The 12,824-nt window shown below is 39.9% G+C and overlaps 1 protein-coding gene across 3 annotated transcripts in view; it reads left to right on the top strand.

Annotated features, from left to right (window-relative positions):
* LOC132815107 (intermembrane lipid transfer protein VPS13B-like) overlaps nucleotides 1-12,824 on the top strand; it is a 945,713-nt gene that overhangs the window by 702,220 nt on the left and 230,669 nt on the right. For all 3 annotated transcript variants that reach the window (XM_060823876.1, XM_060823877.1, XM_060823875.1), the window contains exon 33: nucleotides 1,019-1,162. In XM_060823876.1, coding sequence (XP_060679859.1) covers nucleotides 1,019-1,162 — 144 coding nt within the window. The remainder of the gene's footprint in view (nucleotides 1-1,018; nucleotides 1,163-12,824) is intronic.

Below are 12,824 nucleotides of genomic sequence, written 5' to 3'. Positions count from 1 at the left end.
CAAGAGTAGGTCAGAGACTAAGGTTACTACTGTTAGCAACTCACCTCCTGACTCCCAAAAGCATGACCACCATCTACCAGGCACAATGGAAAGTTGGTAAAATATACCTGACTTGTCTGGATGAGTGCAGTTTAAAAACTCTCAAGAAGCTTGATGCCATCCATGACAGAGCAGCCTACTCAATTGGCACCATAGGCACAAACATCCACTCCTTCCATCACCATTGCTCAGTTACAACAATGTGTACCAGCTACAAGCTGCAGTGCAGACATTCACCAAAGATCGTTAGACAGTACCTTCCAAATCCATGACCACTTCCACTTGGGAGGATAGTGACCGTGGATACATGAATACCACCTGACCTGTAAGTATATAACCGTTCCTTCATTACAACTGGATCAAAATCCTGGAATTCTCTCCCGAATGGCATTGCGAAATGACCTACAGCACATGGATAATTATGGGCAATAAATGTTGGCTAATCCTGTAATGCCCATGAATTTAAATAAAAATCCATAAGACTGTTGTTGTTTTGGATTCAGTATTAATGCCAAGCATGCTACATACAATCAATATAGGGTGGCATGGTCGCACAGTGGTTAGCACTGCTGCCTCACAGCCCCAGAGACCTGGGTTCAATTCCCGCCTTGGGCAACATTCTCCCCATGTCTGCGTGGGTTTTCTCCGGATGCTCCGGTTTCCTCCCATAGTCCAAAGATGCGCAGGTTAGGTAAATTGGCCATGCTAAATTGCCCGTAGTGTTAGGGGAAGGGGTAAATGTAGGGGAATGGGCCTGGGTGGGTTGCTCTTCGGAGGGTCGGTGTGGACTTGTTGGGCCGAAGGGCCTGTTTCCACACTGTAAGTAATCTAAATAAAAGAATTGTGTCAAATAAATACAATTCGTTGCTTGGATTAGCTGTAAACTAATTTGATCTTGTTTGAAATACTCATTTGACTGAATGACATTGCATGTAGAATTCCTTATGATAAATGTATAATAATGTTTTTGTCTCTGTAGGAAATTATAGTATGTGGCCATTCATTGGAAGTTAATGTTACGACAAGCTTGGACTTCTTCCTCAGTGTTGCTCAGGTTCAGCTCCTACAGGAGTTAGTACAGGTCAATATGCACGGATTGGAACTGGTAGATCCAACAGCAGAGGTAATTTCATACCCAATTTTAATTTTCTTCCTTATCTTTCTAATTTTTATCTTCATGAACTCATTACAACATGCTAGCAGTTGTAAAAATAATCCAAGAACTAATATAAGTAAAAAAACAATGACATTAAAAATAGGTTTGAAGTATACGGTATCCAACAGGTTAACAGTGTTCCTCTGGCAGCAAGTCTGAGCAGGAATGATTTGCATGTGACATAGAATTTGCAGTATGGAAACAGGCATTGAGCTAGCATTTATGCTCCACCTGAACATGAGAATTATTCAAGAACTGTATTGCTGGAAAAGCGCAGCAGGTCAGGCAGCATCCAAGGATCAGGAGAATCGACATTTTGGGCATGAACCCTTCTTCCGGAAGGGCTCATGGGGAGAATTATTCAAGAACTTCAACCAAATAATTGTTTTGTAGTACAGAATTTAAAACATTGCTGAAAAGAGTTTTGAAGTAGAATTTTTTTTGTTTTGCACTTATCAAGACTGAGATACAAGAATATCAACTTTAGAAAGGAAATAACAATCGATATACCATGAGACGATAATGCTGATTGGTGAGACAATAGTTGGCATGGAGATGTAGCAGGAACTGTTAATCTTAGTTACCTGATGAAATTCCAACAACCACATTGAATGATTTAGGTCAGGGCTATACCATAGGGATGCAAAGTGTTTAGCTGTCTTCGTAACCTTTTCCTAGATGAAGAATATTGCAACATTTACCTTCAAAGAAGAGGGTCAAGTGCATGACTGTAAATAGCTTTTAGCAAGTGCAAATTAATCACTCTGCCTGCCGAACTGATTATCTTAAATTGGTTTGCAGTATAAATTTTAGCACAGTCAGGATTATTTGATGAATTATTTTCACTGGCAAAAAGCACATCTGTGTTCTAAGTTCGGCAAGCATGGGTTAGTTGAGCACAGTTGGCAGACTGACAGCTGTCAACTGTTCCTGAAGAAGGGCTTATGCCCGAAACGTCGAATCTCCTGTTCCTTGGATACTGCCTGACCTGCTGCGCTTTTCCAGCAACACATTTTCAGACTGCCAGCTGTGGGCATTTACAGAGCTGTGATGTTTGATATGAGAAAGTGAGGACTGCAGATGCTAGAGATCAGAGTTGAAAGTGTGGCGCTGGAAAAGCACAGCAGGTCAGGCAGCACCTGAGAAGCAGGAGAATTGACATTCCGGGCAAAAGCCAACGTCAATTCTTTTGCTTCTCAGGTGCTGCCTGACCTGCTGTGCTTTTTCAGCACCACATTCTCGACTGTGATGTTTGATACTGCCTCTCAGTCCCTAAGTCATCCCGTACCTGGCACTGAAACCCATATATCTAGTTAGTCATTTGTGTGGTCGGGTAGGCAGAACTTAAATCATGTGTGATTTGTGCACTTCTTAAACATCTGGAATCATCTGTGTACTGGTTCTTAACATTTCAAAAGCAAAAAAAAAGCCAATGAGGTTCCCTGCTGAATGTTCGATTCGAAATGCAGTCTCATTAGGGACAAGAGACGTATAGGATTGGGAGGTAAACAATGGTCTTTTAAACGACATTTGACATTAGAAAAAAATGAAGAATAACACAGATTATGTCTTGCAGGATATCATATTACTATCCCAGGCAATGTGTATGCTTTTGTTTTTTTAAAGCAGAAAGTGACTGGGGATTCAAAACAGACTATTTGGACCAATTCTGTTCACGGATTGTAATATTGAACTTTAATTGGAAAGGAGAAATAATCTGAAATATTGCACAGTGAACCGTTTTCTGTCCTTAAGTAAAATATATTAGATTTTTACAAAATTTATAGGCATTTAAATATTGTTGCATATATTTTACTACGCCGTGTTTCTCTGACCATGTTGCTTTTTGTAAAATGTACATCTTTCATGTTTGTCATTATCAATGAGGCATTTGCTTTAAGCAAGCTGTGTTATTAATGAAGCAGACATTTTGTTGTCTAATGAACTGAAATTTTAAAAATCATTCATTTTAAGTGAATTGCTCTCCATATGTGATTGCTAGATTGAATATTTTAAAAATCTCTTTTTTTTTATAGATATTTTTATTGGGAATTTAACATTTTGACAAATTTACAAAAATAAGCAGAATTTTCAAGCACAAACATTAATATAAAAATAGATCTTAAATATATAATCATCAAAATTCAACTAATCCACAATCATCCAGAGTGTATAGTTGAGTCGCTTACATCCTTCAAATAAGAGAAAATGTTCTCTAATACACTCATAACAGTATGATTAAAAGGAAGCTATTTCCAAACAATAAGAACAAACAAAAAAAAATTAAACATGTTTGAATGGAGATCTTCCCCCTTGTTCTCAGGGGGCCTTACTACCTTTCCAACGTTCCACCATATCCTCTCCCAAACAGTGTCCCACCCTCGACCCGGGCGCTCCTTAATAGGATTTAGATATAATACCGAGCTAGAGTTAACAGTGAGCGCCGCACCCCCACCCCACCCCACCCATACCTGAGTATATCTAATAGCATCAATACCACGTACAAACACACATAACTATAAAATTACAACTCCAACAGATTACAGTTAAGTATAATAACATAGCAAGGAAGACAACCCCGCTCCCAGAGGCAAAAGTAAAGTAGAATAAAGTAACCATTTCTCCCCACGGAGTGTGGGAGAGGCAAGCCAACATAAATTGTCTCTTACGATTTATTTAACCGAGTCTAAAAGTTTCTTGGCCTCTTCCGATGATCTAAAATTATACTCGGATCCTTCGTGGGTAAAGCATAACGTCGCTGGGTAGCGTAAGGTGTATTGAATATCTAAGTCCCTTAAACATTTCTTCACCTCATCAAACGCCTTCCTTCTTCGTGCCAAAGCCGGGGAGAAGTCCTGAAATAACATAATCTTGGATCCTTCATGAATCATAGCTTTAGGATCCTTTCCAAGCTTTCTGGAGGCATCCAGGAGTATCTGCCTCTCCCTATAACTCTGCAGCCGGAACAGGACCGGGCGTGGGCGCTGGTTTGGGCCAGATCTGCGTACTGCGACCCGGTAGGCCCACTCCACCCTTACCCGGTCAGTTTCAGCCCCCAGGTTTAAAATCTGCGGCAGCCATCGCTCCAGAAATGCTACTAACTGTTCTTTCCCTTCTTGCTCTTGAAGGCCCAGCAGCCGAATATTCTTTCTCCGATTTCTGTTGTCAATATCATCGATGTAAATTTCAAAGGCCCTGACTCTCTGCTCCAGAGCTCTCACCTGTTCTGCAGCTGTTTGAGCTGCAGCCTCGGAGGTCGTGGCCTTTAGTTCCACCCCCTCCACTCGGCCCTGCAGCTCTTCCATGGTTTGATTCTGTTTCTGCAGCTTTTCTTCGAATGCATTCCATCTCTGTCTGGATTCTGCGATGAAATTGACGAGTGTCGATTCCAGTCTAGCAATCATCTCTATAAGGCCTGTTTTTACATCAGCTGCAGCCAGAGGAGAGGAGGGTGGGGGAGGGGTCTTTGTTTTCTGAGAGCTGCGGGGTCCCTTTGATTTACTCATTATCCACTCAGTATTAGACTATTTAAATATAATATTCAGCAGCTAATTAAGATTAAAGAAATTTTTTGGGTGGTTTGGCAAGTGTGGTGGGGACAGGAAACCCACTTTACCCAGGTTTTGGGAAGGGCTCTGTAGACTCAGACTTGCTGAGTCGCCGCCATCTTGGATCTCCCCAAAAATCTCTTTTAAGGAGAATTCTTCAGATGTCCCAATTAACATTCAACTGTTAACCAGCACAGGTGATCTGTGCAATGTCTTCCTTCTGATTTGTGGGACTTGCTTTACTGAAGTTTGCAGATACACTTTCTACATTAAAACAGAGTCTGCACTTCAAAACAATTTCATTGGTATTAGGCAGTTTGGAGGGTCCTGTGAATTTGAAATTAAGGGGAGGCATTAGTATAATGGTAATGTCAATGGGCTCGTGGCTGAGGTGCCAGGCTAACACTCTGGGTTCAAAACTACCAGAGAATATGACTTTAGTAAAAATTTGAAGATACAAGATGGCTTAATAGCAACTATGTAAATTGTTCATTGTTGTTAAAAACTAAAAACTAAATTGATTTGCTATTGTCCATTTAGGGAGGAAAACTGTCGCCATTACCTAGTCAGGCCTACATGTGGTCATAGGCCACAGGAATGTGGTCGACTCTTAACAGCCCTTAGAAATCCCCCTAGTGAGCCGCTCAGAGCAAGACACAACTTGAGATGGGCAATAAATGCTGACTCAGCCAATGATACTTGCATCCTGTCAATTAATAAAAATGTATGAAGGGCATGATTCTCTTATGCTTTTCTTGATTCTTAAATTATGACCATTTTATCTCTCTTGACAAGTTAACTAAAATTATTTTGTCACAACATAAATAATGCTGTTCAAAGTCACTTGTCAAATTTAGAAATGCCAGGGCTGCAAGTGGTCCAATGTTTGTGCTTGTAGTTATTGAATTAAATTGAATTGAATTAAACTAGCTTTATTGTCACATGTACTCAAATGAGTGCAGTGAAAAGTTTATAAGTCGCCACATACAACACCATCATAGGTACAAAGATACCTGGGTACAGCTTCTTCAGTTACAAGATTAGTTAAGTTATCATCGTTCCGTTGAACTTCAATTTGAGTGTCGCACAGTCGAAAAGTTTTTAAACTTTTATTTGCAATAATTTTGATGTTGATTTTGAAGAGGTGGAGGCTGGTACAATTACAACATTTCAAAAGCATCTGGATGGGTGTGTGAATGGGAAGGGTTTAGAGGGATATGGGCCAAGTACTGGCAAATGGGACTAGATTAGTTTAGGATATCTGGTCATTATGGACGAGTTGGACCGAAGGGTCTGTTTCCGTACTGTACATTTCCATGAACTCGATGTTCATGGTTTGTTACTGATTATTATCCATACCTGGTGTCCTGAGAAGATGATGTATGGTTATTTTCTTGAACTGCCACCATTCTCATATGTTAGTCACAAATGTGTTAGTTGGAGAGTTCCAGGGTTTTGATGTGGAGGTGATGAAGCAACAACAATTCACTTGGCAGCAGAATGGCTTGTAATTTGGAAGTGGGTGAATGCTGTTCTCCTCAGTGTTGGAGATCCCCAGAAAATATAATTCTATCAAAGTACCCTTATTGTATTGTTACATTAGATCTAGTAGAAGACACATCAAACAGTTATGATATGCCAGATTTCAGGAGTGGACTTTGAATCTGCCTACAAATTAGCAAGCTACTCTACTGTACGTTTGGCTGCATACATTTACGTAAATGCAGCATTTTCTAGGCAAGCGTGGCAGGTTGCGAAGGAAGAATTTTCTTTGAGTGAGGAAATAGATTAGTGAAAGATTGTTATAGTTAATTAGTGTTATTAGAGAGACTTATCATGATGATCCAACAATCTGACTTCAGTCTGAAAGTAATTCATTGACTATAAAACTTTTGAGACATCTGGTAATTATGAAAAACGCAATGTAAGTATTAAGTCTTTTCTCTCCATAATCTTTTTAAATTAAACAACTGTAAGGGGGAAGAGTGAGGGTGAAGGTAGTGGAGGAAACAATGGTGTCGTGGTAATGTCACTGGGCTCATAATCCAGAAGCACCAGGTTAACATGGGATCAAATTCCACCACATCAACTGGTAGAACCTAAATTCAATTCATGATCTGGAATTGAAAGCTAGTTTCAATCATGGTGATCTTGAAACTATCATAATTTGCTGTAAAAAAATAAACTCATCTGGTCCACTAACCTTAAAGGAGAGAAATCTACCATCCTTACCTGGTGTTGCCTACATGTGACTCCAGACCCACAGCATTGTGGTTAATTGTTATCTGCCCTCTGAAATGGGTGGCACAGTGGTTAGCACTGCTGCCTCACAGCGCCAGAGACCCGGGTTCAATTCCCGCCTCAGGCGACTGACTGTGTGGAGTTTGCACGTTCTCCCCGTGTCTGCGTGGGTTTCCTCCGGGTGCTCTGGTTTCCTCCCACAGTTCAAAGATGTGCAGGTCAGGTGATTTGGCCATGCTAAATTGCCCGTAGTGTGAGGTTATCGGTATGGGTGGGTTGCACTTCGCAGGTCGGTGTGGACTTGTTGGGCCTGTTTCCACACTGTAAGTAATCTAATCTAAAAAAAATGGGCTGGCTTCTGGGATTAATAAGGGAATGGGCAATGAATCCTGGTCTTGCTCGTGGCACCCATATCCCATCAAATAATAATTGAAAAAGGAAATGCTTTCTTTTTAAAAAAAAAAGCAAGTTTAGAACTAACTGAACCACTCAAGGCAGACTTGGGTGGTCTGACATCTGAGCGAGGTCTGAGGCATTGCTGATAAACAACGAATCAACTTAGCTTAATAGTAGAGCCTGGAGATGTACATCTGTCACAGGTGATGAGATTCTGCTTAGTTGGCTCCAAATTAGCCTGCAGGCAAAAACCCTAATGAGTGGGGTGGTCCTAGCTTGGCTAGTAGCAGGAAGCACACTAATAATTTGCTGTAGTAAGCTCTGGTTCAAATTCATTTGAGCTCCGGCCATACCACATTGCTTAGTTCTTTGGGGGTTATAGACTTTGGCTTTGCCAACCTGCTTCTCAGATTCTGGACTTAATTAACTGAAGTGTGTCCCTCCAGTAAGGATTTGACTTCTCAATTTTTGTCAAACAGAAACAGGTGGGAGTAAATTTCTCTTGAACTTAATATGGAGACTCCTAAAAGTGGTGATGGGTTTTTACATGAGTCAAACACCCAGCCATCCAAAACAGAAAGTCCACCTAATTAATGTAATGCTTTTTAAGTGCTGGCTTAATGCTGAAGGTTCTGCTTCTTGTATTTTGATATGTATGTGAAATTCCATTCAGTAGAGTAGATATGCAAAGTCTCCTATGTCTCCACACAAGGTAGCTTTAATGGACATACTGTGCAGTAGTTTGTTGACCTTAAGTACTCAATGTATAAAACTAATTAGCTACATTATGGATTTTTTTTCTGTGAAGTTTTGTTGATGATGTATTAACTGGGAAGCGTCTGAAGAATTTTGAAAATAAATATCTGCTTCCCCTAATAACTCTCTGGCACTGAGGAGGATTTTGGTAATGTTACTGGGCAAGCAATCCAAAGGCCTGGTCTAATGATGTAAGTCATGAGTTAAAATCCCATCGTAGCTGGAACATAAAATCAATTATTTTTTAAAAAATGGAATAAACTGCGTGTATCAGTAATACTGACTCACAGCTACCAGACTCTCATTAAAATTCATCTAGTTCTCTCACATCCTTACGTGAAGGAAGTGGGCCACCTTTATCTGATCAGATCTTACGTGACTCCAGAACCTGTACTGTAATGTAATGTAATTGAGTCTTAACTCCCCTCTGAAATGGGTTAGCAAGCCACTCAGTTGCATTCAAGAAGATGGCTCATGACTATCTTCTCAAAGGAAATGGCAGATGGTTAGTCTTCCGTTCTGAAGAAGGATCACTGGACTTAAAACGTTAACTCTGCTCACTGTCCACAAATGTTGCAACCTGTTGAGTTTTTCCAGCGACTTTCCTTTTTTTCTGATTTCCAGCATCTGCTCTTCTTTGGTTTCTGTTTTGATGGCCAATATATACTGGTCTTACCTGTGGTACCTATATTCTGAATTAATTAAAAATGGGCCAATTGTTTGTACAATCTGTGATGTGGGCCCTAGGTGAAGATAGGTACCAAAGGTTTAAGATTCTCATGGATCCTGGGTTGTGTTTGGAATGTGCAGGAAGTGGAATTTGACATTGGGAAGAGACTCCTTTGCAAAAGGATGAACAATTGAACAGGAATTTTAAATTTAGAAAAGATTTGTAGGTCGAAGTAAGTGAGGAAATAGTTGCTTCATCAGTCAACTCTGAAACGTTTGGAGGCCTAGACTTGTCTGTGACTGTGAATTTTAAATGGAATTTAGGGTTTTTTCAAGTAATTACTCCGTCACTTTATTATTAGGAGTGTGTGATTATTGAATCTTCTCATAATTCAAAACAAAACTCCATTAATATTGAGAATTGTCCAGTTGTGCTGAACTTGAGGTTGGGAATGTCTTGTTGCATTGTCTGTCGCATAATCTGAGTGAAATGGTACCTTTGTAAAGTTAACTGGGTTGAGTGGAGGAAGGTAAAGTTCTTGTATGATATAATTCATGGGAAAAAAAGCATTTCAGGGAAATCCTCAAGGCTTTCCACAGCCACCTCGGTATCACTGGTGCCCAAGACTGTCCAAAGAGGAGGAGGAGAAGCATCCAGGAAGCATTGAACACATTGAGACATGCCATCGGGGAAAAACAGAAGCCAGGCGAAAATGGCGTGAGGAGCATGCTGTCACACCAATGCCCCACCCACCCTTCCCGTGACGACCACCTGAACCAAGAGTAACCAAGCCTGAGATAGTCCCATCAGTCTGTGCAGCCGCCTATGGATTCACCCTGAGAGTGGAAGAGAGTCATCCTGGTCAGAGAAGGGCCGCCAGTGATGATGATAGTTAGTGAATGCCATTAATTCAAACATATCAATTAGAATGGAGAAAAACATTGATGGATACTGTGATCATCATGCTCTGATTTTCAAGATATAGATTTGTTGAGAGGCTGAAACATAAGTTAGAACAAAATCTGTAATTAATCTTTTTTTTCATACATTTCAGTTCCACTCAAGGTTTCCAACATGAGAGTGCTGGCTACATATTTATAAAGTGTTTGAATGGTAATTAAGCTTGTTTGGGATGTTCTGAATTTGAGAGGTGGTGTAAAATTGTAATTGTGTCTTTCATCTTTGTCCCTCTTAACATTTATTCCTTTATTTTATATTTTCCTGAACGTTGCTGTGAGGCATCTCATGACTTTTTTTGACGTCAGCGAACGTGGTTTTTTTCATCGAGTTTTGTGTTTCAAGCCAGAATCTATTGACAGCATCCTCATTTCCAGTGGTCCTGCCCAGAAAAATATTAACTGGGTATCTGGTTGGCATCAGGCTCCAAATCAAGTATATCAAACCTTGGAACTACTAAAGGGAAAATGTACAGCAATTAACTGCTGAAAGATTGATTGCTCCTTGTTGCAAAACAGACATTTGAGATACATGGGAATGAATGTATATAATTCTGACTGATTAATTGCAGAACTTAGTATTGTTACAGTTCAGTGAATGTTATGAATAGCATATCTTCAGTTGCATGTACACTGAAGTTAAATCTTCTGTTTCACTGACTTGAGAATGATTCGGAAATCAGATCTTGAATATGTTGCTACAGTTTCACAAGCATGTGAGAAGTAGCTTAGCTCTCTTAGAAGACTCTGTTGGGAGTATTGATTCCAGCAGTTTTATAATTGTGAATCATGGCTTACTGCAAGATAAGCCACCTGTGAGATCAGAAAGCACTACAATCAACCCTATTAAAACTCCCGCTCAGCTGATTGTGTGTGCCATTTTTCAGTCATGTTAGTTACTGTTGGAAGCGTGAAATTTAATTTTATACCAGAATCAGCAGGGAAAATGCTATGCAAGTTGTGATGTTTACAACAGTACAACTCCGCTCTTATAAAGCTTTTTATTTTAACACATGCCTGTCTTCAACCAAAGTGATGCGTACAGAAGGAAGTTGCTACTTCCCCACTCCCTCCAAGACCTCAAACTTGCAAGTTATGTGGTGTTCACATCACTCAAAAAAATTACTACTTTTTGTCCACACTTTAGCCACTGTTTATCCTTTATAGTTCACTTTCAACAGTGCAAAAGATGGTAAAGTGTGTTGTTCTCGTGGTAATGGCCTTTTACCATTCATTTGTTTAAAAGGAGCGTTTGTTAAGAGCATTTTTTCGTCTGAGTCAAGTGATAGTTTCATCAAGGGATGAGTCTTATCTTTACATTATAATTCCTGAAGCAGTGTTAACAGAGCAGCTGTAGGCTTTTTTTTTATATAGTTTAGGCTGCTTGTGATTGCTGCTGGTGTTCATTAATCTATGCAGCTTTAGCATGGTAACAGTTATCTTGAAATACATTAAATTTGACATTGCTGCTCTTAAAGACCATGACCATAAACTTCATTTGCCTGCAGACTCCTTATTCCTTCTCTATCCCTGTAATTCCCAGTGTACTGGCGCACCCTAGAGGGGCCATACAGCCATTTGTTTAATCTGCAGCATTTATTTCCAAATTCTAAAGGATACAATGTCAGTGCAAGTGTCGTTTTCAGTTGAATTTCCTTTTTCTGTATTTGTGATAGCAAGAAAAATAGCAGAAGCAACATTACCTTAAAAAAGGCCAGTTACTTTAGCGTAAGCAATCACAGCTTTTTTGTATCAAATATGTATGCTATTGCATCGATTGCATTCTCACTTTATTTTCCGAAATTCTTTTTTGAGTGTAGCTTAGTTTTTTAATTGGTTCATGCAAAGGCCAAATTATTTGTGACTAAGAGGTGAGTAAGAGATCCACCAAAATGTTCCTTGTTTATTTTTTCACTTTCGCAAATTCCTATAGCTCTCTGTAATATAATGCGAGCGATCCAAGACATTGTTTATTTCAGTTGCATTAATTAAAACAGATGAAGACCACTTGCTATTAGAACAAGCCACATAAAGCAGCATGGTGGATTTTCTTTGTTTCTTCTATGATCTGATTTCTTAACATGGTCAGGCTGGTATGGGGAGACAAGCTTCATCCACAGCCTCAAAAGAGTGAGACACCGACAATTCCAAAGCCAGAGTCCTCAGGCACAATTCTGGAATGCAAAATTATCCATAGTTTGGCACTAAATCAGTATTTTGACAAGAATTGCTGGTATGGAAACTAAAATGCATTGCAAACTTTGTTTTGTTTTGATGCTGAGGATAGCATCGAATGGGGTCATTGCCGTGGAAAGCAATCTTTATTGTGTATTGGTCCCTGAGTGACGTGCAACCTTAGAGCTGCTCCTGCTGTCATTGGGTGCACAAAATCATCAAAACAAAGCAAAATCCCTCTTTGGTCACAATTTTTTGCAGGTATCTCCCACTTTTCAAACGGTTGCTTTTCGCCAGTTTGCTTTTATGAAGGACCTACTTTAGTACCTGTTTTCGCTAACCAAAAGAGGATTTTTGCTTTTACGAAAAAGCGTGCGCAGTGAGATTAGCATTGCAAGCTCCTTTCCTGGGTACTACACTCAGCCTCTCAGCGTCGAGCTGCCACAGCTTTGAACTGTGTCTGCGCGCATTCTGTACTTTATCACGATGAGATGTTAACAGATAACCCCCTTCCTCTCTGTCCGATGCCCCAGTCTCCTGTACCTCCCACAACCACTTCTGATGGCCTTTACTATATATTAGTGTTAGTTTAGGTTTTATGTTATTTGGTTTGATTTGGTAGATTACTTTTTGGGAGTGGGAATGCTCAAAAAACTTTCCAATATAAGTTAATGGCAATTACTTCTTCGCTTTACGCCATTTCCGCTCACAAACTATTTCATAGGAAAGCTCTACTTTCAGATAGCGAGGGACACCTGTACACATGCCAAAGTGAAAACAACATTGTAACGAGCTGCTGAACAGAGATGACAGAGAGCAGCCCTTCCGGTTATGTCCAGCATCTTGCTTTCTGAATGAAAGAAATGCACTTTATACTTTGCAGTATT

Source organism: Hemiscyllium ocellatum, chromosome 4 (assembly GCF_020745735.1).
Source record: "Hemiscyllium ocellatum isolate sHemOce1 chromosome 4, sHemOce1.pat.X.cur, whole genome shotgun sequence".
Lineage (NCBI taxonomy): Eukaryota > Metazoa > Chordata > Chondrichthyes > Orectolobiformes > Hemiscylliidae > Hemiscyllium > Hemiscyllium ocellatum.
Note: the sequence above shows the minus strand (reverse complement) of the source record. Positions and strands in the feature narration are given on the sequence as shown.